Below are 24,503 nucleotides of genomic sequence, written 5' to 3'. Positions count from 1 at the left end.
TTATGAAATGTCTGGCTTCACTATAATTTCTTATTTGTGCCAGATTGCTTACTTACGCGAGACGACGAGGATGATAATCATTAATAAAGCTTTCTTTTATTCAGCACTTACTACATGCCCAGTATAGTGTTAGATGTTTACGCCTACAATCTTAAGTCACCAAAAAACATATCTAGGAGGAAGGTACTAGGTCATCTCATTATACAGATGAGAAAACCGAGCCTCAGAGAAGTTCCAAATACATGTCCACGGTCACACAGTAACTAGTGGCAAAATCAGGACTAGAGTTCAGGTCTGCTTACACCCAACACTGTCCTGTCATCCACCGAGTACGAGTCCTCAGAAGGCAGAGACCACACGTTAGTCATTGGCGAGTCCTCAGGGCCTGGGGAGGCAGGCAGTGATGGGCTGGCATCTGTCAAGTGAACGCATTTCGGCCAGGACCCGATTCCCCTGAAAGGGGCGAAGTGAAGCCTCAAAGTTCTGAGTGGTGTGTGACAGTCACGTGTGGCTGCCGGCCCGTGTCTGGGGTTTTGAGGACTCTGCGGTCCCATCTGCCCCCAAACTGGCAGATCCTGGATATCTAGGTGGCATCTCTGTGATGCTGGAGCTGACGTGCACACGTCCCGTCAGTGTTACCAGCATGGACACAAAGCTGGCGGGGAAGGGCCAGCCTGGGAAAACAAGAGGCTGTTTTGAGTGTCTACTGGATGCTGGTGGGGTGGGGGGCTGGGCTCAGCTGGAGGAGAAGGGAAGGTCTTTGAAGGCGTGTGCCTCTTAGAAAACTATCTGCACTGCATCCCCACGTAATGGGCTGGGTTTACAGCCAGAGAGGGAACAGGATGAGGAGACAGAGATACAACCAGATAGGAGCCTGCAATCAATCCCCCACCCTGCCCCGCAGCAGAATACTGGCTTCTTCTGACTACTCCTCTAGGACTGCTTCTGACAAAATTACTGAAAGATTCAGAAACCAACACTCTCTGGAGGAATGCACAAATAATCATAAAGTGCTGGGAGGTCGAGTGTGAACAGTCAGGCTGGCTGGGGCTGGGTCCCACTGAGACCTGGGCCTTGAGTGAGTGGCGCTGGACAGGGGTGTGGGAAGAGGCAGAGGAGAGAGCAGGGTGACCAGCTGGTCTCGGTCTGCCTGGGACTTTCCAGGTTTTAGGACAGGAAGTCCCAGGCCCTGGGAAAACGGGCTGGATGGTCATGATAGACAGAGACAGGGAAGGAGAGACGGAAGGAAAGAGGGAGTGATAGGGAAAGAGCGAGCAGAGGTAGAAGATGACGGTGAGGGAGGCGCGGCGTGAGTGAGGGGGACGGGGGAGAGGGAGATGGAGAGGAGAGAGAGATGGGACAAAGAGACGCTGTAAGAAAGACGAGGGCTGGGGAGACGATGCTGGGGGGAGAGATGGATTGTGTGTGGAGCGAGGTTTCCTTAACTGCTTGAGAATTCTGCGAAGCCTCAGACAGAAGTACCTGGAATACTGATGTCAGCCACTGTGGGCATCGCTAGCCAGGCTGGTTAATTAACCGGGGTCTGTGGCAGGCAGCTGGCATGGCAAGGTAGGGGCATGCTTATAACCCTTCCCTGGCTTCCGGCTCACTCCCAACTCCCCAGATGTCAGGGCCTCCAGTACCAATCCCTGCCCAGTGGCTGACGTGGAGGGGTCGTGGACAAAAGGGTGGCTGGGCGAGGTCCAGACCCATCCCTAAGGCCACACAATGTGGGACCTTGTGGGCAATGGATCACTCTCCTGCCTCTAGGTCTGGACACGTGGTGGCAATGGGGCCCTTGGTTGGATCAGCCACCACCTGCCCCCTGGGGCCAGCAGCTACCACTCACATCCCTGCTTCTGTAAACCTGAGGCCCTGGCTTCCTGGTCTTCGGGTGAGCAGGACACGAGGTGCCCACCCTCACCTGCACTCACCTCGCTTCCCAAACCGCGTATGATCCTGCCTCCCAGCCCTGGCTCGTGCTGTTTCTTCCACCAGGATCATTCTTGATCTAACTCTATCCTACCTCAAATCCTTCCACAACAAATAAATTAAAAACAAAACAAAACAAATCAGACATCAGAAAAATACAATCAATACTACAATGAGATAACACTTTACATTCGCGAGGATGGCTACAGTCAACAAAACAGAGAATAGCAAGCATTGATAAAGATATGGAAAAACAGAAACCCTCATATTGCTGCTGGGAATGTAAAATGCTGCAACTACTAAGGAAAACAGTTTGGAAATTCCTCAATAAGTTAAACACGGAAGTACCAAATGATCCAACAATTCCACTCCTAGATAGAGATCTAAAGGAATTGAAATCAGATGTTCAAAAACACGTACACTAATGTTCAAACCAGAATTCGTCATAATAGCAAAAAGGTGGTTTATCCATACAGTAGAATATTATTCAGCCATAAAAAAGAATGAAATTCTGACACATGCTATGACATAGAAGATTCTTGAAAACATGCTAAGTAAAAGAAGCCAGATGCGAAAGCCACATATTGTATGATTCCATTGAGATAGAATGCCGAGAACAGGTAAATCCACAGAGACAGAAAGCAGACGGGTGGCGGCCCGGGGCAGGGAGGAAAAGGGAAAGTGGGAGTGGCTGTTTAATGGGTCTGGGGTTTCCTTTTGGGGTGATGAAAATGTCCTGGAATGAGACAGAGGTGGTGGTTGCACGACACTGTGAATGTACTAAATGCCACTGAATTGTACACCTTAAAAAATGGCTAAGGTGGTAAATTTCATGGTACGTGAATGGCACCACAATAAAAAATTAATTAAAACATAACACGACAACAACAGAAAAGATGAGGAGTTTTTTACAGATAGGGACTCTTTGGTGGGTACCCTAGGCGACAGGGGACCCCAATGGTTAACAGCCCTCTATTCTAATCCTGGCTCTGCCATCGACTGGCCAGTGACCTTGGGCAAGTCACTGCACTACTCAGACCCTCAACTTCTTCTTCTGTAAAACAGGGAAGACAAATAATCCCTCTGGTCATCCCTGACTGACATGAGGATTGAAAAAGAAAGGGTTGCAAGTGCTCAGCACCCATGTGTGACAACGGTCACCACCATTAGAATGGTTGCATTAGTCCCCACACGAGCCCGCTGGAGAAGTTTCTCAATGAAAAATTTTACAAAGTATTTCAAAGCTATAGAGATACACAGAAAATGTCTTCCCTTGCTTCTTCAGGCCTATGACCTTAAATCTCATTTGTTTTACAGAAAAAAAGAAACAGCCACCCAGAGCCTCACCTCCCCAACTTCTCACTACCCCGACTTCTCACCACCCCCCCGCCCCCAGCAGCCTCAGCCCCAGGCAGGCGGTTGGTGGCTTTTTTTTTTCATTTTAATGCATAAGCTTGTAGCCGTAATATTACAACATGTAGTCTTGTGTGTGGCCATTAACGTCTAAAATAAACAACATCATCGGGACATATGTTTTTGTTGCATGACATTATGTGTGTCGGGTAGTATTTCTGCTGACACTTATTAATCCGGTTCATTTCTGTGAACCTGAGATATGGTTTCATCCTAGGGACCGATCCCCCCCACTTTACAGATGGGCAAGCCAGCCCTGCTGAGGTCCCGGGACTCAAGAGTCCAGCCTCTCCTTGGCTGTCTTTCTTTGTTCTCAGTTGGTAGGCCAGATGTCCTGTCCTCACAGCCATGCCCACCTATGGCCTGAGTGGGCACCTCACCTGGGCCCTAACGGACCCGTCCACTGGTAGTCATGGGGTGGGGAGAACTTGGGTTCCCTGGAATCTTCCCTCACCCACCTCTCCACTTGAGGGCTCTGTGACTTTGGGCAGCTCTTGGGCCCTGTCTCTTTACCGAGGCAGAGTCCAAATTCCACCCTGCCCGTGCATCATTAACGAATGGATAACAGCAGCCAAGTCCCTGTGCTAAGGATTCTAAGGCTACATGCTGGATCCTTGGGAAGGAGGTATCAGTCAGCGACACACGATGGGGAACCAGATGGTGGGGCTCTGCATGCAAACTGTGTTCTCCACTTGCTCTGGTGCCTAGACATTTAAAGTCAGTGACAGATGCATCCCTCTGGTTGAAGGAAGGACGAGAGGTAGGTAGAGACACCTGCTAGGAGCATGTGCGAGCAGTGAAGCAGACGCACATGCCACTGCACAGATGGGAAGAGTGAGGGCTCTCTGCATTCTGGGGGTGCCGGCAGCCCCCCTCGAAAGGGCCCCACGGGCACTCACCCTGGGAGGCGCTGGGCTGCTGGCCGACGGCCTGGCCGAGCTGGTCCGAGAGCCATAGCTGCATGCGTATGAAGGGCTCCCGGCCCTTCTGCGTCAGCTTGCTCCACGGCTTCGGCCTGGACAGCATGTCACTCACACTGCCTTGTGACAGGCCCAGCACCTGGGGACAGGCAGGGCAGGAAGGGTGGCTCAGCGGGCCCCTGGGACATAGGCCGCCCCATCCCTTCCTTCTCCCCCCAAGACCCTTAGGGGCCACTGTTTGCTCTTTCCGAGGCCGTCCGCTCACCATTTCCAGGTGCCCTCCCTGTCTGCCTACACGGAGACATCCTACCTAGACTTTCAGGCCCCTCAAATGCTCCCTCCTCCAGGAAACCTTCCTCTGCCTCCCACTTAGGTCATTTCTCCCTCCTTCAGGCTTGTCTGACTCTCTGCCTGCTCCTCTGCTATGGGGAGAGGTGATATTAAAAACTGCTCAATCACTGGTACTGTGGGGGCACCAACCAATCAGAGACCCCTGAATGGGCTGAGCCTTAACCCTTGAGTGGCTGGACCTTGGGAAGGATGGAGGAGCCTAGAGGTAACTGGTTATTCCTAACCAGATGGAAGTGTTTCATTGCATCAACAACCACGGAACTGAGTGACAGCCTTGCCCGTGGTCCCCTTCCCACAGGACCCAGGGTCAGCTGGATACAGGGAAAGGGCTTTTGGGGTTGTGGGCCCTGGGTCTGAATGCCGCTTGTGCTCCGTTCTTGCTCACGCATGCCTCCTCCTAGACCACAGGCACAGGAGGCTGGTCCTCAGGGACCCCCTCCCAGGGGCCCATGGCCTTGAGCATCCTGGGGAGGCTACCCACTGTCTTCACCTTCTCCCCAAAGATCCTCTGGCAGATTCCGTTCTTGGCCAGCTTCTCCTTGACCTGGCGAGTCAGCTCCAGCGTGTCCACCTCACGGTACATGTAGAGCTCGTACTGCTCGGGGGTCAGGGGTGGCACGGTGGGCTTCAGCGTTCGGGGCACGTATGCTGGGTAGTAGGCCAGCCGCCCGCCACTGCCCGCGTCAGGGACGCCCCCCTCGGCCTTGAGCTCGCCCACCCTGGGGGGCTCGTCCTCACCCCCGGCTGCTTCGTCCTCGGGGGCTGAGGGGGCCTCGTCCCCACGGGGCCAGGCCCGTCCGTTGGGCTGGCTGGAGTAGCTGGAGGAGGAGGAGGACAGTGAGGGAGAGACAGAGGCGTAGGGGCGGCTGAGCAGGCCGCGGTCGGAGGCCCAGTGGTGATCGAAGTAGCCGGCGTCGCCGATCTCTGACTTGACCTTCCGGATGATGCTCTGCACGAAGGCGGCGGGGGACAGGACGGTGAGGGACGTCTGTGTGGCGCTGCTGCTGGTCCCCCCGCCACCACTGCTTTCCTCCTGCTTGACGTAGGCGGGGGCCCCGTTCTGGCTCACGGCTGCCAGCGAGGGCCGCTCCGGGGGCGAGGAAGGCACCGAGCGGCCCCGGGCGCCTGCCTCCATCTCTAGCAGAGCCTGCTGCTGCGCCTGCATCTCACGACGCGCCTGCTCTAGAATGTTCTTGATGGCATCTTCTGAGGTGCTGGCAGAAGCTGTGCCATTGGTGATGCTCAATGGGGCTGTTGAGTTCTTGGGCTCACCTGTGGGGAGGATGACAGGGTGGCCAGAGGCCCATTGTCAGGGCACAACTTGAAGGGCAAAGATGTTCACAGCATCAGTATTTATACCAGCAAAATGTTGGAGGCAATCTCTGCATCCACCAACTAGGGATAAGTAAATTATGGTCCATCTGTATGGCAGAACATTATGCAGCCATTAAAAATCAGGTGGCCATGAGATTTGAGCACGTGTGGAGAAAGTACTCAATGAGGATGATGCAATGTTAAAAAAGAGTTGTCTTTTATACCTGCTAGGAGCCAGCTATGCAAATGTTCAAAGACAAGGAAAACACTGTAGCACATAAAAGAGGCTGCTTCGTCTATTCTAACAACAAAATACTGGCAGGAACCCAAATGCCCAGGGAGGAGAGAACAGATAGGAAATAGTGGCATGGTCACACAATGCAATACAGGCAAAAAGGAAGTCACCATGTGGAACCACACATGAATCTTAGTAACAATCATGAGTGAAATCAGCAAGTCTCAGAAGATGATATACAGTATAACTTCTTTCTATAGGGCTCCACAACGAACAAAATAAACAATCTATTATTTAGAAAAAGATCTTTTTTATAAGTGGTAAACAGAAAGAAACAGTAGAACAGTGCTTTCCTCTGCCCTCTGAGTGGCCTCTCCAGCGCTGGGGTCTCCCCACCCCTGGACCAAGACAGAGCAACACAGCCCTTCCTCCCCAGTGGCTCCCACGGCCCCATTCAAAATAGTTGCTGTAATACAACAATGGAATATTATTCAGCCATACAAAGGAATGAAGTAGAGACACCTGCTACTACATGGAAGAATCTTGAAAACATGATGCTAAGTGAAAGCAGCCAGACAGTGTAGGCCACATAGTGTACGATTTCCATTCATATGAATTATCCGGAATAGGCACGTTCGCAGGGACAGAGTAGTAGACTGACTGTTTGCCAGGGGCTGAGGGGAGAAGGGGGAGTGCCTGCTAAATAGGTATGGCGATTCCATTTCAGGAGATGAAAATGTTTTGGAACTAGATTTCACAACATTGTGAATATACCAAATGCCACTGAATCGTTCACTTTAAAATGGTTAACTTAATGTTATGTGAATTTTGCTTCAATTAGAAAAAAAGTAATATGTGCCTATTGTAGAGAGCTAAGAAAGCACAAAACTTAAGATGAAAATAAAAATCCCCTCTCCTCTCTCTCCCAGAGGTAACCGCACGAACTGCTTGCACGTACTCCCTTCCAGTCTTTCCTCCAGTTCCATGCACGGGACGGTCATACTTGGTATGGGAGTGTAGCCTGATCTGCCTCGCTTCATATCGACCTATTTCCCCCATGGTTAAAAGTTCTACCTTTAATGTCTGCATATGCCACTGAAGGAATGGATAGTCTCTGCTTTACTTACTCGATCCTCCACTGAGGGACACTTAGGTTGTTCCCAGTTTGTCACTGTTGTGAACAATGATAAAGGAATAGCTGTGTATAGATCTGTGTCCTCAGTCTGGACATTGTCTTTGGTTCCCAGAAGCAGGGCTCCTGAGTTGGCGGTCAGCCAAGGTCATGTCCTCCCCTGGGGACTGCCAGTGGCCCTCTGCTTAGCATCCACTCCTGTCAGGGGTGTGTGTGTATGGGGATAACCATGGCCCATTTCCTCTTGCTGAACTCTTCACAGACCCTGAGAGGAAACTCCCTGGCTGGCCTACTCGTGCAAAGGTTTCCCTCTGCTGTGATGCTGCCTTTTTAATTTCCCTGCTGCCTTGTTTCTGACCCTCCAGCTGTGAGAGCACTGTACAGGGAGTGAGGAGACTTGGGTTCTCCTTCGGGCTCTGTGTAACAGCACGTCTCCCTTGCTCTGGCCGTAGTTGTTCTGTCTGTTTAGTGGGAGACACAGATTAGATTGTTTTTCTGGTTCTTTACACCCAGTATCACATTTTATCCACATCTGTAACCTATGTCTATGCACAGTAGTGTTTACTGAATGACTGCCTTTCTGTTGTTACAGGAGCTGACAAAGAAATTAGTGTATACGCAGTAGGGGCTCGGTGGATTATGTGGGTGGGGCGAGCAGGGTAAGCCCCTCTCACTCCCCGCAAGACCCAGGCAACAGGGAGAGCCCCTGGGAAACTTGGCTCCCAGCAGCAAGTAGAGGCTTGGGAACCGGGACACTTGCTCTGAGTCGCCACCAGGGGGCAAAGGACACTGCAAAATGGAGTGGGAGCACTGAAACCTGTTCTCAAGTCAGGAACTGTTTCACTGTGCTGAGCTACGCAGTGCTGGGTGGAAGGATGCGAACTGGTCCCTGGTGCAGGAAGCCCCCAGACCAGTGGGAGGGACAACCACATCAGCAGAGCCACCTGTAACATGAACAAATGCAACAGTAGAGATACGATAATGATAATGTTGGCTGCGACATCAGCTAAGCTTCAGGGGCACCTTCCACATGCCAGGTCCCGGGCTGAGTGCTGGCTAGGCCTGGTCTCGCTGCACCCTCACACAGCCTTAAGAAAAGAGTATTAACACTGTCTTCATTTTAAAGATGAGGAGATGGAGGCACAGAGAGGCTAAGTAAACTTGCCCAAGATGATATAGCCTATAATAAACAGCAGGGCTAGAATTTGCAACTAGGCCAGTCTGGCTCTGCTGCACCAAGCACACGGGTAATTCTGGGAGATTCAAGGAGGGGCAGTATCCAATCTCTCTGTACATGGTGGGGGGCTTCCTGGAGGAGGTGACTTCTGAGTTGAGTCATAAAGTATGAGTAGGAGTTGTTCAGGTGAGAGGTATCTGGGATGAGGATAAATGAGCATGACTGTAAACGGTTCATAAGAGAGACATGGAGGGATCAGGAGTCTGAAGACTGCAGGCCTCGCTGAGGAATTGGGATTTTATCTTGAGGGCAACGGGGAGCCATAGATGGATTATGAGTAGTGACATGACTGTGTGTGTGCTCTAGAATGATCCCTCTGTCTCTAGGTGGAAATGGGGCCTAGAATGTCACTGGCAAGACTGGTGAACAGGCTATTGCGAAAGTCCCAGCAAGTGATGGTGGTGGTTCACTAGGTTGGTGGCAACTGGGGTAGAGGATGGATAAGTTTGACAAAACACTTGACCCTTGAATGGGGTGGCTGACTGGCTTCCAGGGGTAAGGGGTCAAGGATAGCCCCTCATTTCACCCTGGATTTCTAGCACCATCTGTAACGGGTTCCTATCCCTCAGTAAGGATTTGGGGAGGGAGTGAGTTCCACTTCAGACATGCTGAGTTTGAGATGCCAGTGAGGACCTTGGTGGGCATGCCCAGTAGGCAGTTGGCTTGTCGCTCTGGAACTTTTGAGAGGGGTCTGGCCTGGACAGGGAACAATTTGGGTGCTGCTCTTGGTTGGAACTTCCTGGAGTGGATTAACTCATCTAGAAAGAGTAGGAAAGTCAGAGGCTCTGGGGTGGAGCCCAGGGGAATCCCACACTTGAAGGGCCTACGGAGAAGTGCATTGTGGATCCACAGCCCCATCCCTGGGACTGGTGAATACCAGTTACCTCCACAGCGAAGGGGGTTTTGCAGATGTAATGGAAGTTAAGAATCATGAAATGAAGGGATTACCCTGGATTATCTCGGTGGGCCTTACATAATCCCAAGTGTACTTTTAAGGGGAAGGCAAGACAATAAGGAAGACTAAAGAAGCCATGATGCTGGACTCGAGGAGGAAGGGGCCACAAGGCAAAGAAAGTGGATGGCCTCTAGAAGCTGGAAAGGCAGGGGAATGGATTCTCCCCCAGAGCCTCCAGAAGGGACGTGGCCCTGTCAACACCTCAACTGGCCCCATGAGGCTGATCAGACTTCGGACCTTCAGCGCCGTAAAATAATAAATTTGTTTGGTTTTCAGCTGCATAGTCTGTGGCTAACAGCAGCACTAGGAGAGGAATCTGGTGCCCCAGGAGAAGGTAGGGATGGTCTGAGAGGCAGGAGGAAGCTGGGACAGCAATGTCTCTTTGAGAACTAGAATGCAGAGGTCAGGGCCGAGGCTCAGGCCTCTATGTGTGCGTGGGAAGGTCCCGTGTGATTCCTGATTACTGTGCCTCCTGAAAGCTGGGGACATCGGATGATCCAGACTGGCGCCGCCGACTGAACTGCGTGACCAGGGAGATGTTCTGAGATGTGCTCCCCCATACGGTTGCCACCTGTCACCTGTGCAATGTGGCTAGTGAGGCTGAAGAACCAAAGCTGTAATTTTACTTAATTTGAATTAATCTGGATGGAGACAGACATGTGTAGCCAGTGGCTCCATATCGGATAGCATGGATCCAGCACTTCCCAGGCCTAAATACGTCGTCTGCCACACTCACCCCCCTTCTGTGACTCGATTTCCTTCTTGGCCTGCTCCAGGATGCTCTTGATGGCGTCGTCCGAGCCTGTCTCTGGCGTGCGGATTCTCGGGGTGATACTGCCTGGGGGAGGCAAGGAGACATCTGTCATGGGGACCTGCATGTTAGGGGTCAGTCCCAGGAGCTGGGTGTGGTCAGTCCCAGGAGCAGGGCCCAGGGCCAGACCATGAGCTAGTCTCTGTGGCAGACTGTGGACCTGCACATGATTCTGGCTTGAAAAAATAATAAAAACAACAATGATGGCAGTCACCAACACGGCTGACAGTTGTCAAGCTGTATGTTCATTTAACCCACCCTTGGAGAACGACAGGGAAACAGACACAAAATGTGCTGCCTGAGGTCATCCTGTGGGTGGAGGGCAAAGTTGGGGCTCAAACTCAGGTGTCTGTGAGGTCAGAGCTTGGGCCCTCCACATGGATTACCCCCCAACTCAAGTCTGGCAAGGCTGTTTACCCAGGCTACTTGATGGATGGGTAAGCCGAGGCTTGGAGGTACTGAGCGGTCCCTGGGGCCCAGCCTTTTCCCACCATTATCAGCCTGAGCTGCCCCATGAGAGCCAGGTGGGAAGGAGTCACCGGCCCCAGGAAGGAGGGGGGGATGTATTTCCTTATTTTACAGAGGGGGAAACTAAGGCTTAGAGAGGCAAAGCCTCTTGTCGCAGACCAAACAGATGGAAGCGGCAGAGCCAGCCCCGTGCCGGGGCTTGGCTGTGGGACAGGCCCATGGCCGGCACTCACCTCGCTGCCGCACCTGGATGGTCCTCAGAGCCAGCACGTTCTGCTCATCTGACAGGAACTGCTTCATCTTGATGAAAGGCTCCTTGCCCTTCACCGTGAGCTTGCGCCAGGGCTTGGGCCGGGCCAGGATCTCACTGACAGAGCCTTGTGACAGCCCCAGCACATAGTGGCCAAATACTCGCTGCCCAATGTTGTGTTTGAGCAGCTGCTCCTTCACCTGGAACGCGATCTCCGCTGTGTCCAGCTGCTCCTCCTCTGTTCCAGTCCCTGCCCCGGCTGTGCTGCCCCCGCCACCATCGGCTGGCTCGGGGACCCCGGGCGGCTCAGGGCCAGGGGCTGGAGTGGCAGGGGCTGTGGGGGGCTTGGAGCTGTAGAAGGCCGGGGGGAACACTAGTAGGCCACCTGCCTCTCCCTTGAAGGTGGCGGGGGGCATCATGTGCTTGGACAGCAGTGCGTCCCCTGTCAGTCTCTCCCCTGAAACCAGGCCGGGGAAGGGGGACAGCGAGAAAGTCCGTGGGCCATCAGGGCCCAGACCAGGGCCAAGCAGGGGCTGCCCAGGGCCTGGGGACAGGGGGTCTTCTGGCCCTGGAGGTGGCGGGAGCTGTGAAGGCGACGGGTAGGACTGCTCCGTGCCCAGCGAGTCCTTGATGGAATCGTCCTCTGAAGGGTCCTCCTCTAGAGAGAGACAGACAGACAGAGGGAGAGAGGAGAGACAGGGAGAGGAAGTAAGACAGAGAAGCAGACAGCGGGGGGGAGAGAGCGACAAGGAGAGAAATAACAAGAGAAAGATACATAAAAACAGACACGAGAGACAGACAGGAAAAGAGAGGCAGAGAGAAATGGTAACATGAGAAACCACGCATGCATGAGAGACAGAGACAGCGAGCATCAGGCAGAGGGAGACAGGCAGAGACAGAGTGAGAGGGAGAGAGAGAGAAAAAAAAGGGAGACAGACAGTCCAAGATGGAGAGAGACATGCATGAGAGAAGTTCAGAGGGGGAGGGAGTTGGGGGGGGAGAGGTGGGGAAGAGAAGCGCTATAGGCGCCGGCAGCACCAAGTGCCAACAATGGGTGTTCGGGCCAGCAGCCCCCCCCCATTCTCAGATCCTCATCCTCAAGGCCCGGGAGAAACGCAGGTTCCAGGGAGCCCTCCTTCCCACCACCAAGAACACTGAGCGAACACTTGTTACGGGCCCAGCACCTCGCCTGGGGTGGGGAGTTCGGCCTGATCCCGCCCCCCACAGGAGGGCCCACTCCCAGGGGCCTGCCTGCCTCACACCTGCCGGGCCTACGCATTTAGGTGCCGTCACTGTCCCCATTTTACAGACAAGGAAATGGAGGCAGCACCGTATCTGATGGGCCTACGCAGCTGAAAGGTCGTGGACCCATTGCGTGGGGAGGAGGCACAAGAGGCCGAGAAGCAACATGGGAGAACGACGTCTGGAAGCCGCTCCGGCAGTCTGCCGTAGGGTGCAATGTGAATGCCCTCCTTACCCTGTGACCTCTTCCTACTGTTCATGAAGGGTGGGGTGAGTGGAGCCTTTGGGGGCCTTAGGAGGGCCTGAGTGAGCCATGTGTCCTTGAGTGTGGGCGTGGGCTTGTATGGACGCCTGCGGGCCTGCTGGCTTAGCCATGCGTGGTGCCCAGCTCGGTGCCAGGCGCTTCATCAGCGTGCACCCCGCTCCTCCCCACGTGGAAGGCAGTGGTCTGTGGGCACGGAAAAGGCCAGAGACATGCGCAGCCCCCACCCGGCCCCTCAGCCCCCAGAACATCCCCTTCCCTACCAGGGCTGCCCAAGAGACAGGGCTTTTCCAGCAGGAATTTCTGCGCAGGGAAAAAGGCCTCCTTTGCCATGAGCAGCGAGTCCTCGTGCTTGGCCATATTCTGAGGAGAGAAGAAGCCGGGCTGAGAGGGCGTGGTTGGTAGAAGGCTCTCAGGTCAGCCTGCCCTGCGGGGAGAGGGGAGGGGACACTCACCTGGGGGAGGCTGCAGGTGCTGGAGGCCAGCTTCATGGCTTTCAGGATGCTGCCGGAGAAAGCGGAGGGTATAAGGCCAGCCACGCTCTCTAGCTTAGGAGGGGCCTTGGGAGAGGCACTTCCAGCTCATCTTCCCTGATGGAGAATAACTGCCCTCACCCCCAACCCTGTATGACCCTGGACTCATTGTGAGAACAGCTCTAAGGACCAGGCTTGTGAACTGGTTCCCGTGCTACCTGGAGGGGCGCTGCACTAACCGACTCCACGTGGGCCGGCTTGAGCTTATCTGATCAACACATCACCCCCCCCCCCACCTTGTCATAGCTCCCACAACGAGGCTGCCTTGTATGTCCTCCTACGGGCAGCTATTGATGGCCAAGAACCAAGCATGACACCCAAGGTGCCAGTGGAGAGGAGACAAGGGCACCATGAAGTGGGGTCTGGTGTGGGGAAGAAAGATGAAGAACTCTGCCAAGTGCCCCTGCTGCCTCTCCAGGCGGCCCCAGCCAGGGAAGAGTGCGGGGGTCAGTGGAGCCCCACTCTGCAGAGTACCTCAGCTCTGTTTTAATTTCTTCATAGTCAGACTGTGCCTGGAGCTTCTCTTCCAGCTTCTAGAGGAACAAACGAAGACGGTGAGGCTGGGCCTGTCCTTCTGCCAGGGATGCCCCGCCTGTCTCCCGTCTGCCCACTTCCTCCCCCAAGACCTACCTCGATGGCCTCACACTTGGCCGTGAGCTGCCGCTCCAGGTCGGCAATCTGGTTGGCAGAGGCCTCCTCCAGCTCCTGCAGGGAGTTCTGGAGACGCTGCACATCCTTCAGGAGCCGCAGGATCTCCCGATCCTTGGAGGCCAGGGCAGCCTCGAGCCGTGAGCCTGAGCACAGCGCGAAGTTCACCTTATCCTGAGGACAAAGTGGGACTTGAAGGGGCTGAGAGGCACGGGGCAGGCGGCTGCTGGGCTGGCCTCCCCACTCGAGTCCCAAACATAACGGGAGATCCGTGTTTGTGGTACGACTCTGGTGCTGTGCTCCCCAGGGTGACTCAGCCGCTTCTGCCAGGCCCGTAGCTTTCCTCATAGGACGGGCCTTTGCTCAGACTGGTCCTATCAGCCTCCATGCCTTTCCTTCTATTCTTGAAACTAAATTGGGGACAGGAGACGCGGTGAGCAGGAAAGGTTTTATGGAGGAAGATGTGTCTAAACCATGATGAAGTTCAAGAAAATCCTCATGATTTGGAAAATTGCTTGGCAGAATCCATTAAAGGTAAACATTGGTTTCCACTCACTGGTTTATGTGCAGGAGAAATGCAGGTGCCTGTGCACCAAGACACATGGATGCCAAGAAAAAATGTTCACGGCAGCCCACTCTGTAAGTCCCACACTGGAAACCGTCCAGTGTCCACCAGCAAAAGGATGTGGACAGACTGTGGAAGAGTCACACAATGGAATACTGCATAGCCGTGAAAATGAATAATCTACAATTACTCCAACACAGTATGGATGACTCTCCCAGATGTGGAACAAAAGAAGCCAGACACCAAAGAGAGAGAGAGAGTGTGTGTGTGTGCGCACGCGCGCGCGCGTGCGTTTCAATCAAGATCATATAAACCCAGGGAAAGCTCGTCTGTGCTGTTAGAGGTCGGAAGCTGGCTCTCCATGGAGAGTGGTAACCTGAGGGGGGCACATGGGGGGCTTCTCAGGGCCTGGGAACATTCTACTGATCTAGATACTGCTTATGGTGCGTGTTCATTCTGAAAAAGTCAATGTGCTATACACTCATGATATACACATTTTTCCTTGTGTGTATTATACTTTAAAAAAATATTTGTTAAGAAAGAACAACAAAAAAGGAAGTAGATAGCTTGGTGAGGAAGTGGAGGGAACGGTGGGGACGAAGGCTTGGGTTTTTAACACAGGGGTGGGTCCCACTGCAGCAGGGTGTTCCCATTCCAGGCAATGAGACCCACGGAGTTGGACCTGAGACCTTGCGGCCTAGCCACAGGCCACATTAGCAGTGGTTCCTTCCTCCTCCTAATTTGCCACCAGCCCCAAGACCCACAGCTTCTCTAGGTTCTAAGAAATGGTCCCCCTGTCCTGGATGAAGATAAAGAGGTTGCTGTTTGAGGGAACCTGAAGTCAGGCAGTTACAAAGGAACCTAAGAAGCATTATAAAAACTAAACAAAACAAAAAACCCACCACTACCAACCCTGGCTATTCTTCCATGGAGATAAATGCCAATTAAAACAGGAAGCGGATGCCATTAACACATTAAATTAATTAGCATCGAGCGCCACTGTTGTGCTCAGACAAGCTTGCCCCCAAACCAGCAAAATTCCCTGTGGCTGATTAGCACAGGCGTTTGCCGGGTTCCACAGGGGTTAATTAAGAACCGTTGGCAAATTCTCTCTGCGGCCTCCTCACGAGCTCTCACGCTCAGTCTCTCGTGTTCACGCTCCGTGTCAGGCAGACATCCAGGCACGCTGACACATACACACTGCCTCCTGGGACACACACAGGTGGACACACCTACAGACACGACACACACTGACACACGTACCTGCCTGAATACTCTCGCTGACATGCACACACACACAGAGGCATCAAGGAGACACACTCATATGGACACATCACCAGACACATGCAGACAGGTACGTGGCTCAAAAAGGCGACGTGCTCTTGTGTGTAAAACCAGACACACCAAATACTAATAGCAGTAGCAGCAGCATCAAATATTTACCGAGCACAGATTGAGCCAAGTACCGTTTTAGGTACTTCACATGCATCCTCTCAATTACCCTGTAATGCAGATCCTGCCTGTGAAGGAACTGAGGCACAGTTAGATTCAAGTTGTAGTCATTTGCCAAAGGTCACGAACAGGCACACATGCACACATGCACACGTTGCAGACATACATGTCAATACTCAAACAGAACGACAGACACAGATACATGGGCCTGTGTGTGCATCAGGGTGTCAGCTGCGGTGAAAATTATGCCGGCCACTTCTTCAGGTCCATGCGCGGAGACAGCAAATGACCTTGGCACAGACTTGTTGTTACATAAGAAATCATGAGTCTAATGCCTCGTATTCAGAGATCTGGAAAGTAGATGGACCAATTTACACATGGAACCCAAGGCTTTCTGGAAGAGGGACAGAGATGCCTAACATGACAGACGGGTAGGCTGGGATGGCTCTGACTAAAATCCTTTGGTAGGAAATGACTCCAGGACCCCAAGGGGACACCAACCATGAGGAAAGAGAAAGACCACTGACTAACGAGGACAGACACAGGGACCTCAGGGTGGACGAGTGAAGACTGACTCCTCGTAGCACGTGGCTCCTCGGAAACCATGCTGGAATCACCCTGGCATGTTTTGGGAACCAATGGCTGAGTATGAGCGTTAACCTCAGATTTTGATACGTGGCCCCACTTTGGTCAGGATCTGGTAGGGAACTGAGAACCAGCAGGTTGTCCTCATAGAGCCTGTACCGGTGGGAGACCAGCAGTCACCAGTGACACCTGGTGGCAGCCACTAGAACTGTACTGCCGTTCTATTATCAAACTCACCCTTCTGCCCGCTCTTGCAGGGCATCTGGCAATAGGGATGACCCTCTTTGGCCTGAGTAGGTTCCTGGCATTCTTGGGACAAGTGGGGACATGGGGGCCTCCAAAGAAAGATAGCGGATTTCTGGTTAATCAGGATATACAGAAGCCTGAGCTTGACAAGTTAAAAGAGCTGTAGCTGTATTTTCACCCTTAGTTGTGGTGGTAAGTCATAGTAATTATATTTAACTACACAATGACCTTGGCAATTAAGATGCTATACTTACTGTAAGCACACAGAGACCCACATGCAACCATCTGTACAATTTCACAAAGATGCACACGATCAACCCAAATAGTCACTCACACCCACAAACATGGCCTTTCCCAACCTTTCCCTCTGGCTCCCTCAGCATCCTTACCCCACTGGGTCCCTGGGGGGAGCAGCAGGCCAAGCGGATGGAGCTGTTGACAGAAGCGAGTTGTTCCCGAAGACTTTCCACCTCCCGCTGGGCAGCCTCGGCTCGCTGGGGAGCAGAACCAGAGAGCGTGGTTAAGAGGCGAGCGGGGCTGAGTCTTCCACCATCTCCCTGGATCATCTCAGGCACAGCGTGGGTAGGCAGGGCTCCGAGGGTCCTACTTTTTGGGTCCCTTGTTTGGCTCTGGGTTCCCCGGGGTCCTTGGGATCCCGAGAGGAGCTAGAACATTCCCTACACACTAGAGCATAAAAGGAGATGCTGTCTTGATAGGACTGGCAAGTTTTTACACACTTCCGGGTTGCGTCTATCTGCCAAGGTTTGTCCCCAGCTCCCACGCCACCTGGTGTGGAGTAAATCCTCAATGGGCATCTGCTGAGGTGGCTTCCCAGCCCACAAGCTGTTGCAGACCCCTGGGCAAGTCACTTCTTCTCCCTGGGTCTCAGTTTTTCTTTTGTGAAACGGGAGAAATGAAACACATCTACTGAAGAGACGTGTTGAAATACTATTAAATCAGAATGAGGCAGTTTACTGAGTTGGGTCTATGGTATACCTTAACTCTCCAAATGTTTCTGAGAAAAAAAGCCTGGGAAGCAGCAGCTAAATGTGAACAGCTTCCCTCAGACGAGAGACTTCATCTCCCCAGCTTCAGTTTCTCTATCTGTGAAATGCGGATTATGAAAGCAACTCTCTCACAGAGCTGTTTTTTAAGTAAGTGATTTGGTAAAACACAACCCATTGGGCATCTTAGCTTGGTGCCCGACACAGAAATGTGTCAATAACTGGTTAACTTTATAAACATCACCAGGATATGTGGGATCTTGAGCCATTACTTGGTAAATTAAAAGAGCTCTGGCTTTATTTTTCCCCTCAGCTAGTGACAGTCACAGTGATTATGTTTAACCTACACACTGACTTTGACAAGTAGGATGCTGTGCCCAGTATATATACAGAGAGACCCACATACTTCCATGGGCACGTTTGTTAATTTATTTACTTAATGGATTTTATTATTTATTTTTTTAGTATCCTGTCTTGTTCCAGAAATGGTTCAAGTCAGTTTTGTTTTGGGAAAGGTTTTGAGTATGTGGGATTATAGAAAAAAATATTTTTATATTTCTACAGTTAGGGCTTTCTAAGCAAATATGACTGAAACTTGGGATCTGGGCTAAAAGATGAGCCTTGGAAGTCAATTTATGACTGATGAGCTGGTGAGAACTCCAGAGATCTATCTCCCTGGAGGTATGTGCTTACATTTCAAGGCAGGGATGAGACCCACACCATGGAGATATCCCCGGGGTTGTAAAGCTGAGCTTACAGCTACTAGTCTTATCTTCCCCTGGAGAGAAGAATTTGCATTCCAAATGCTAAAAACCCAGGATCCTTGCCCTTCTGTTCACCATGACACTCAAGGGATAAATTTCTATCCCTCTCTTAGAAGGTCCCTCCCCTATGAAATTACAGATTCATGTGTGTGTGTGGAGGGGGGGGGGTCCTCACCTACAGCGCAAACTCTAGTGCATGTAGGATGACATCTGGTTCTCATCTCATCACCCCAGGGTAAGGACTGGGGCAAACTGGCATGGTTATTACTATGTAAGTAATAATATTGATCTACTCTGCTCCAGAATCCTCTTGGTTCATGTTTAGGATATTAAACACCTAATCTGATGACATTTATTATTTTTTTTCTCCATACTCTCCATAATGAACAGGTTTTAGTTTTATACTCTGAAAAAACAAACATTCAAAAAATGCTTCTTATTCAAAATACTCTTAAGATCTTTCTTAGTTAAGACTATTTGATAGGCAGAGAAACAAAAATTTGATGACACACAGGACTGGCGAGGCTACAGGGAAACAGGCCCTCTCCTATCTTGCTGAAGGGAGTGTAAATTGGTACAGCCCTGCAGAGGGCAGTTTGCTCACATCTGCCATATTATAAATGCACAGACCCTTTGCCAGCGATCCCACTTCTGGGAATTTACCCAATACAGTTGCTTGGGCATCTATGAGATGGTATCTGTACTCTTTTATTCCCTGCAGTATTGATGATGATGGTAAAAGACTGAAAATACCATAAATATTCATCAGCAGGACACTGGGTAGACAGGATTTGGGAGGCAAACTGCAGTCCACTGCTTGTTTTGTCAAGTAAAGTTTTGCTGGCACACAGCCACGCTCATTCGTCCCATTCTGCCTATACTTTCGCTCTACGAGGGCAAAACTGAATGGTTGTGACAGAGCCCTGCGAAGCTGAAATGACCTACTCTCTGACCCTGTACAGAAAGTCTGCCGTCCCCTGGGCCAGGTGATGGTGCGTCAGTCATGTGGTGCAATACCAAGCCGCTGTAACACCGAAGGAACTGCTTCACATACAAACATGGAACGGGCTCTAAGATGTGGAGAAAGTAAGGCTCAGGAGGGTGTGTATAGCATACTATTGTTTTTGTTTTAAAAAGGAATAAAAATAGATTCATTCATGAGCTTGTGATGGACCCCTGGAAGGGCTGCCAGGGGGCAAGGCAGACAGTTTCCCTGGTATGCCTACATGAGCTTTTTCAGTTTCGAACTAAGTAAGTGGATTACCTATTCAAAAAGTAACCAAAAAATGCTACTTTCCAAGGACACCTGCCCTTATGCCCACACTGCCGTACCTTCAGGCCTTTGCCTCTGCTGTGTCTCTTGCCTGTAATGCCTTCCTCAAGAGAGCAGCACCTGGGCTTTAGAACACAGCTGTGGTGTCTTCCTCCAGGAAGCCTTCCTCAACTACCCCCAGGGAAATGACCACTTGCCCTGTCACATTGCTGGCCCCTCCTGGCCATGTCTCTGACTACGAGCATTGCAGTGAATGGGGCAGAGATATCGTGGGCTCACGGGACCCCAAACCAGACCTGCGGGGCCACGTCTTATTGACTTTTTAAGCCCTGCCCAGCTTTTCCCACTGTGAAGCTTTTCCCACTGTGATGGCAACACATGTGAAGTTGGAGGAAGGCAGGCTAAGGAACCCCATTTATAAACATAAAAACGAGACTCAGAGAAGCTAAAGGGCTTGCATGAACCCTGGCTGGGACTAGAAGATGGGTCCCCAGGGAAGACGGTCCACCCAGTGCTCGGCTGGCATGGCTGGGATCAAATACGGAGGCTGCAGGGACACCAGGTAGGAAGACAGGGAGAGAAGCAACTCCGGTTGGCCCTGCATCATCACCTTGGCTTCTTACTCAGTATGGCTGCGAGAGACCCATGTTCCAGCTTGGCCTGGGATAGCCACTTAAGGACTGGGAGCACTGGTCACTGCTCAGCTTCTGTCCTCCTGCTGTCCAAAGACACCTGGAGAGGCCTCCTGCTTGCTGCGCAGGCTGCCTCCTGGCCTTGGCCCAGGCCCTTCCCTGTCCTGCAATGCCTTCCCTCCATGGTGTCGATTTATTTGTCAGGTCTCAGCTCCATGGCCTTCTTTTGGGATGTCTTCCTGACCCCTGATTATAGGTTGGGTGCCCCTTCCCTGACTTGCTGCCTGGGTCGCCCTATTTCTGAGTGTTCTGTCTGTACTCTCGCACTCCCTTCTCCAGGACCTCAGGGACTGGGTCCCAGACATCTGGCCCCAGCACTCAGTGTGGCATGTAGGTCCATAAATACTGATTGAGCTTAGCCCTGTCCTCTCAACCCGGCCCGAGATCCCCAACATGGGCCGAAGGAGCCCCCAGCACACGTCTCCTCACCTGATTTGCTTTCTCCAGGTTGGTCATGATCAGGCCGACTTCATCTGCCCTAAGACAGAAAGACGAGGCCCTGAGGAGGGGCTCTGGCTACTGCCAGGGTCCCCACCCATCCTGATACCACAACCCCTGCCTGAACCCAAGGGGTGAGGAGGCTGCCTTCCATCCTTTCTACTGGGGGGAACCCAGGCTGCGGGGAAAAGAACCCAGGCTACAGGGAAGTGGGAATGGGGCCTCTGCACTGCAGCCTAGCTTCTCGTCTCTCCCAGGGACCCCCTCTCTGAAGCGGCCCATCGCAGCCTCTGCCCCTGCTGTGCCTTCCATCTCAAATGCTTTCTTCAAACAGGCCCTGAGGTTTAAAACCCGGCTCCAAAGTGCCCTCCTAGGAGGCCTCTCTCAACGCCTGTGGCGCTCATTTATTTTGCTGCCTCCCTCCCTCCGCCACTGACAGGGTCAGGACAGGCCCCCTCCGCCTCGGTTGCCCTCTGCTGGGTGTGGGGTGGGGGCCGGAGGAGGTCTGTGGGGAGCATTTGGTGACTAAAAGCTGCACATGTGCTTCACGCAGGGCAAGGCCCGCTTTTGCATGAGCTCTTCCCGCCGCCCACGGCACCCCTCCCAGCGCTCTTCGCGTGGCCATCTCCTTCTCATCTTTCATTCTGAAGCACGTCTCCTCAGGGCAGTCCTCCCTGTTGACCCTGGGTAACAGGACCCACCCTTTCCGGTTATTCTCTTGCTCCCCTAGGTCCTTCCCTTCACAGCATTATCGCGTGCCCAGAACAGTCCTGGGCTCAGCATGTCTGGGAATGAATGATCACTGCACATCAGCCGGCGTCGGTCAGGACCACGTTCTAGTGTTCCCTCCAGGGACCCAGCGCAGCACCAAGTACACAACAGGTGCTAAGTAAGTATTTGCACAATAAGGGACGCCTTAAATCCTGAGGGAACACTGAGTCTAGAATCGTTTCTGTGAATGACACTTGACCCCGAGGGCTGGACTGTGGAGCTGGGGAATGGGGACAGCCCCAGGAGGCTGGGGTGAAGCAGAGGTCTCTGACCAGCAGAAGCTGCTTGGCCTGTGACACGGAATGTCGCACACAGTCTGTGCTGCATGAACGGTGTAGCAAATAACCACTGCACAGCTGTGTCCACGGGGCTGGGGAGCAGAGGGTGCTTCGTGAGGTCCCGGGGAGGCGGCGTACCTCTGCGTGACGTTCACTTACTTGGATGCCGCCTCCTCATCGTATTTCCGTCGCAGCTCCAGCAGCTCTGTCTGTGTGGCCTTTAACGCTGGAAGAAAACGAAGAGCCAAGGTGAGGTCCCCTACCCCCGGGGAGGCGAACCTACTGCTGCAGGGCTGGAAAGGGCAGCATGAGGCCTAGGGGAGTGAGGGAGAGCTTTCTCTTGCTTAGAAGTGGCAACGGGTAGTAACTTTCCTGCCTCTAGCGTAGGGATTCCCAACTCCCCGGGCCGGGGACCAGTACTGGGCCGCACGGTGGAAGGCGAGCGGCGGGCGAGGGAGCGAAGCTTCATCTGTGCTTGCAGCCGCTCCCCAGCACTGGCATCCCCGCCTCCGCTTCGCCTCAGGTTCCCACGGCAGCACTGGTCCCCGGCCGCTGCACTAGAGGGCTTTAAGGTGGCGGGAGGCACGTGGAGTGACCAGGGTGGGGAGGGCTGATGAGATGACCCTCTTTTAGTATTTGAACCTCAGGGGACACAGACAAGAGCAGGGGCTGTTTGTCCTATGACCTGGGGTCACTCCAGGACCTGGATGGGGCCATCCATCCATGAGCTCACGCACCCTGGGGTCTGGACCTGGTGGGGAAGGTGGGGAGGGAGGAGCAACCAGGTCAACAAATAAATGTATAGTATAATGAGGGATTTCTCATTAAATTCCAGATTTCTGGTTTCTCTAGGGAAACTAAAGGGATTGGCCATGCTGGGCCACAAGGCAGGGCCTGGCCGGTGCTCAGCAGCAGCTACCTCTTTAGACAAGGCCTGGGTTCTCCAGTTTGCCGCAGACCCCACTCTTCCCTACCGCTTCCTGAACCCGACTGGCTTGACTGTGTGCCGGGCTGCTGAGGGCCCTCCATCTACCGCCCCAATTTAATTCTATCTCAAACCCTCTCCCCTCAGTAGCACGGCCTCCAGGGACTGCAGCTCAGACCTCTGCTGGGTAATACGGGCCTTTCCTCCCCCTTTCCAAACTCCCTTCTTGCCCTCCTCATTCCAGAATACCTGAACCTGTGTTCGCAGTGTCACTGAACGTAGTGGCCCTGTCCCACTCCTCCTCCTCGTCTGACAGGGCTGGGGTGCTGTGTGAGGGCTGGGGCCGCGTGCTAGATACATACCTGAATGTAGGACCCTGATCTTCTCCTCTGCCTCCCCCAGTCTGGCTGCCAAAGTGATTTGTACTTCTTGAAGGCCCCTGTGGAGAGATCGGCCCTGCTCATGCCAGCTCTGCTCACGTCCGTGTGGATGAGCCTTGCCTGGTCCCCAGGCTGGTTTCCTAGTCCCCTTGACCACTCCCTGTTATCTGCACCTCTATCTGAACCACAACACATGTCCTTAAATGTGACACTCAGGCATTTGACTGCCCTGCTGTTTGCTGATGTGTGGCCCCCATTATGGCTGGCAGTTCAGTTTCTGGCAGCATTTTCGGGGGAGGGCTACAGTAGCCAGTAACCTTGCCTAAATGAGCCTCAATTTCCTCATCTGTAAAATAGGGCTTCTGATGGGGTCTGCCCCAGTGGGCGCTGTGAGGCATGCTCAGTGTGTTACACAGCACCCGGTGACCCCTCAGTATTGTTAGTTACTCCTACTGTCCAGGGGAGGCATTTTTCCCCCTCCCTGTGGCAAGAGTTTGGGATGCCCGGCCAGCCCAATGGGGCCTAGCTGAGGAGTGAAGCAAGCACCTTGGCAGAGAAAGAGGGGCCCTTGCTGGACTGCGGGAGGGTTTAGGCAGCGCCTGGGCCTTACACTGCCTGGCTCAGAGACTCCAGGAAAGGGGCCCCCGCTTTACCTCTGAACGCACACCCTGCGGCCTCCTCCTCGCTCACTCCGCTGTGGCCACACTCACCTCCTGCCGTCCAGGTGCGCCAGCCATGTTCCTATCTCGGGGCCTCTGCACTAGCTGTTCCCTCTGCCTGTAACGCCCCCTCCCTTTACACCTGCCAGCCTCATTCTCTCACCTTTCTGAGGCCTTTCTCGCCTTCTCAGTGAGGCTTCCCCCAATATTCTCTTTAAAACTTTAGCCCTCCATCCCATTCTCCCCCTCCCCTGCTTTATTCTTCCTCACAGCCCTTATTATGATCTAACACACCATCTACTTCATCTGATTCATTTGTGTCTCCCGTACTAGAAAGTAAACTCCAGGAGGACAGAGAATTTTGTCCATCTGATTTACTGCTGTGTCCCTAAAACAGTGCCTGCCACAGCAGATGGGTCTGTAAACATGTGGAATGAACGAAGGAAGGAATAAGTAAATAAATGAAAAGATAAATCTAACGACCACCATAAAACTTTCTTAGAAATGCCCTGAGAATCCAGGTATTACCACTGCACCAACCATAAGGGCAACCATTTACTGACAAGCACCGCTCCGTGTGAGTGCTGGGCTGAGCACGTACAGGCAACATCTCATTTCATTCTCATGGAGACTAGGAGTTGACACCACCTGTGATGGTCAGTGCTACGTGTCCACCTGGATAGGCTATAGCACCCAGCTACCCAGTTACACACTAATTTAGGTGTTGCTGTGAAGTATTCTACAGAAGTGGTTAACATCTACAATCAA

At 52.8% G+C, this 24,503-nt stretch overlaps 1 protein-coding gene across 12 annotated transcripts in view; it reads right to left on the bottom strand.

The window, feature by feature from the left end:
* CUX2 (cut like homeobox 2) overlaps positions 1 to 24,503 on the bottom strand; it is a 330,271-nt gene that overhangs the window by 35,842 nt on the left and 269,926 nt on the right. For 11 of the 12 annotated variants that reach the window (XM_016149701.2, XM_016149704.2, XM_016149703.2 and 8 more), the window contains 12 exons: positions 23,059 to 23,135; positions 21,931 to 21,997; positions 20,714 to 20,762; positions 16,941 to 17,045; positions 13,686 to 13,877; positions 13,530 to 13,588; positions 12,978 to 13,026; positions 12,786 to 12,906; positions 11,002 to 11,676; positions 10,226 to 10,327; positions 5,107 to 5,888; positions 4,245 to 4,404 (listed from right to left, as the gene is read on the bottom strand). In XM_016149701.2, coding sequence (XP_016005187.2) covers positions 4,245 to 4,404; positions 5,107 to 5,888; positions 10,226 to 10,327; positions 11,002 to 11,676; positions 12,786 to 12,906; positions 12,978 to 13,026; positions 13,530 to 13,588; positions 13,686 to 13,877; positions 16,941 to 17,045; positions 20,714 to 20,762; positions 21,931 to 21,997; positions 23,059 to 23,135 — 2,438 coding nt within the window. The remainder of the gene's footprint in view (positions 1 to 4,244; positions 4,405 to 5,106; positions 5,889 to 10,225; positions 10,328 to 11,001; positions 11,677 to 12,785; positions 12,907 to 12,977; positions 13,027 to 13,529; positions 13,589 to 13,685; positions 13,878 to 16,940; positions 17,046 to 20,713; positions 20,763 to 21,930; positions 21,998 to 23,058; positions 23,136 to 24,503) is intronic. The other variant, XM_016149691.2, reaches the window with a different exon arrangement.

Source organism: Rousettus aegyptiacus, unplaced genomic scaffold (assembly GCF_014176215.1).
Source record: "Rousettus aegyptiacus isolate mRouAeg1 unplaced genomic scaffold, mRouAeg1.p scaffold_m13_p_5, whole genome shotgun sequence".
In the NCBI taxonomy this organism is placed as follows: Eukaryota; Metazoa; Chordata; class Mammalia; order Chiroptera; family Pteropodidae; genus Rousettus; species Rousettus aegyptiacus.
Note: the sequence above shows the minus strand (reverse complement) of the source record. Positions and strands in the feature narration are given on the sequence as shown.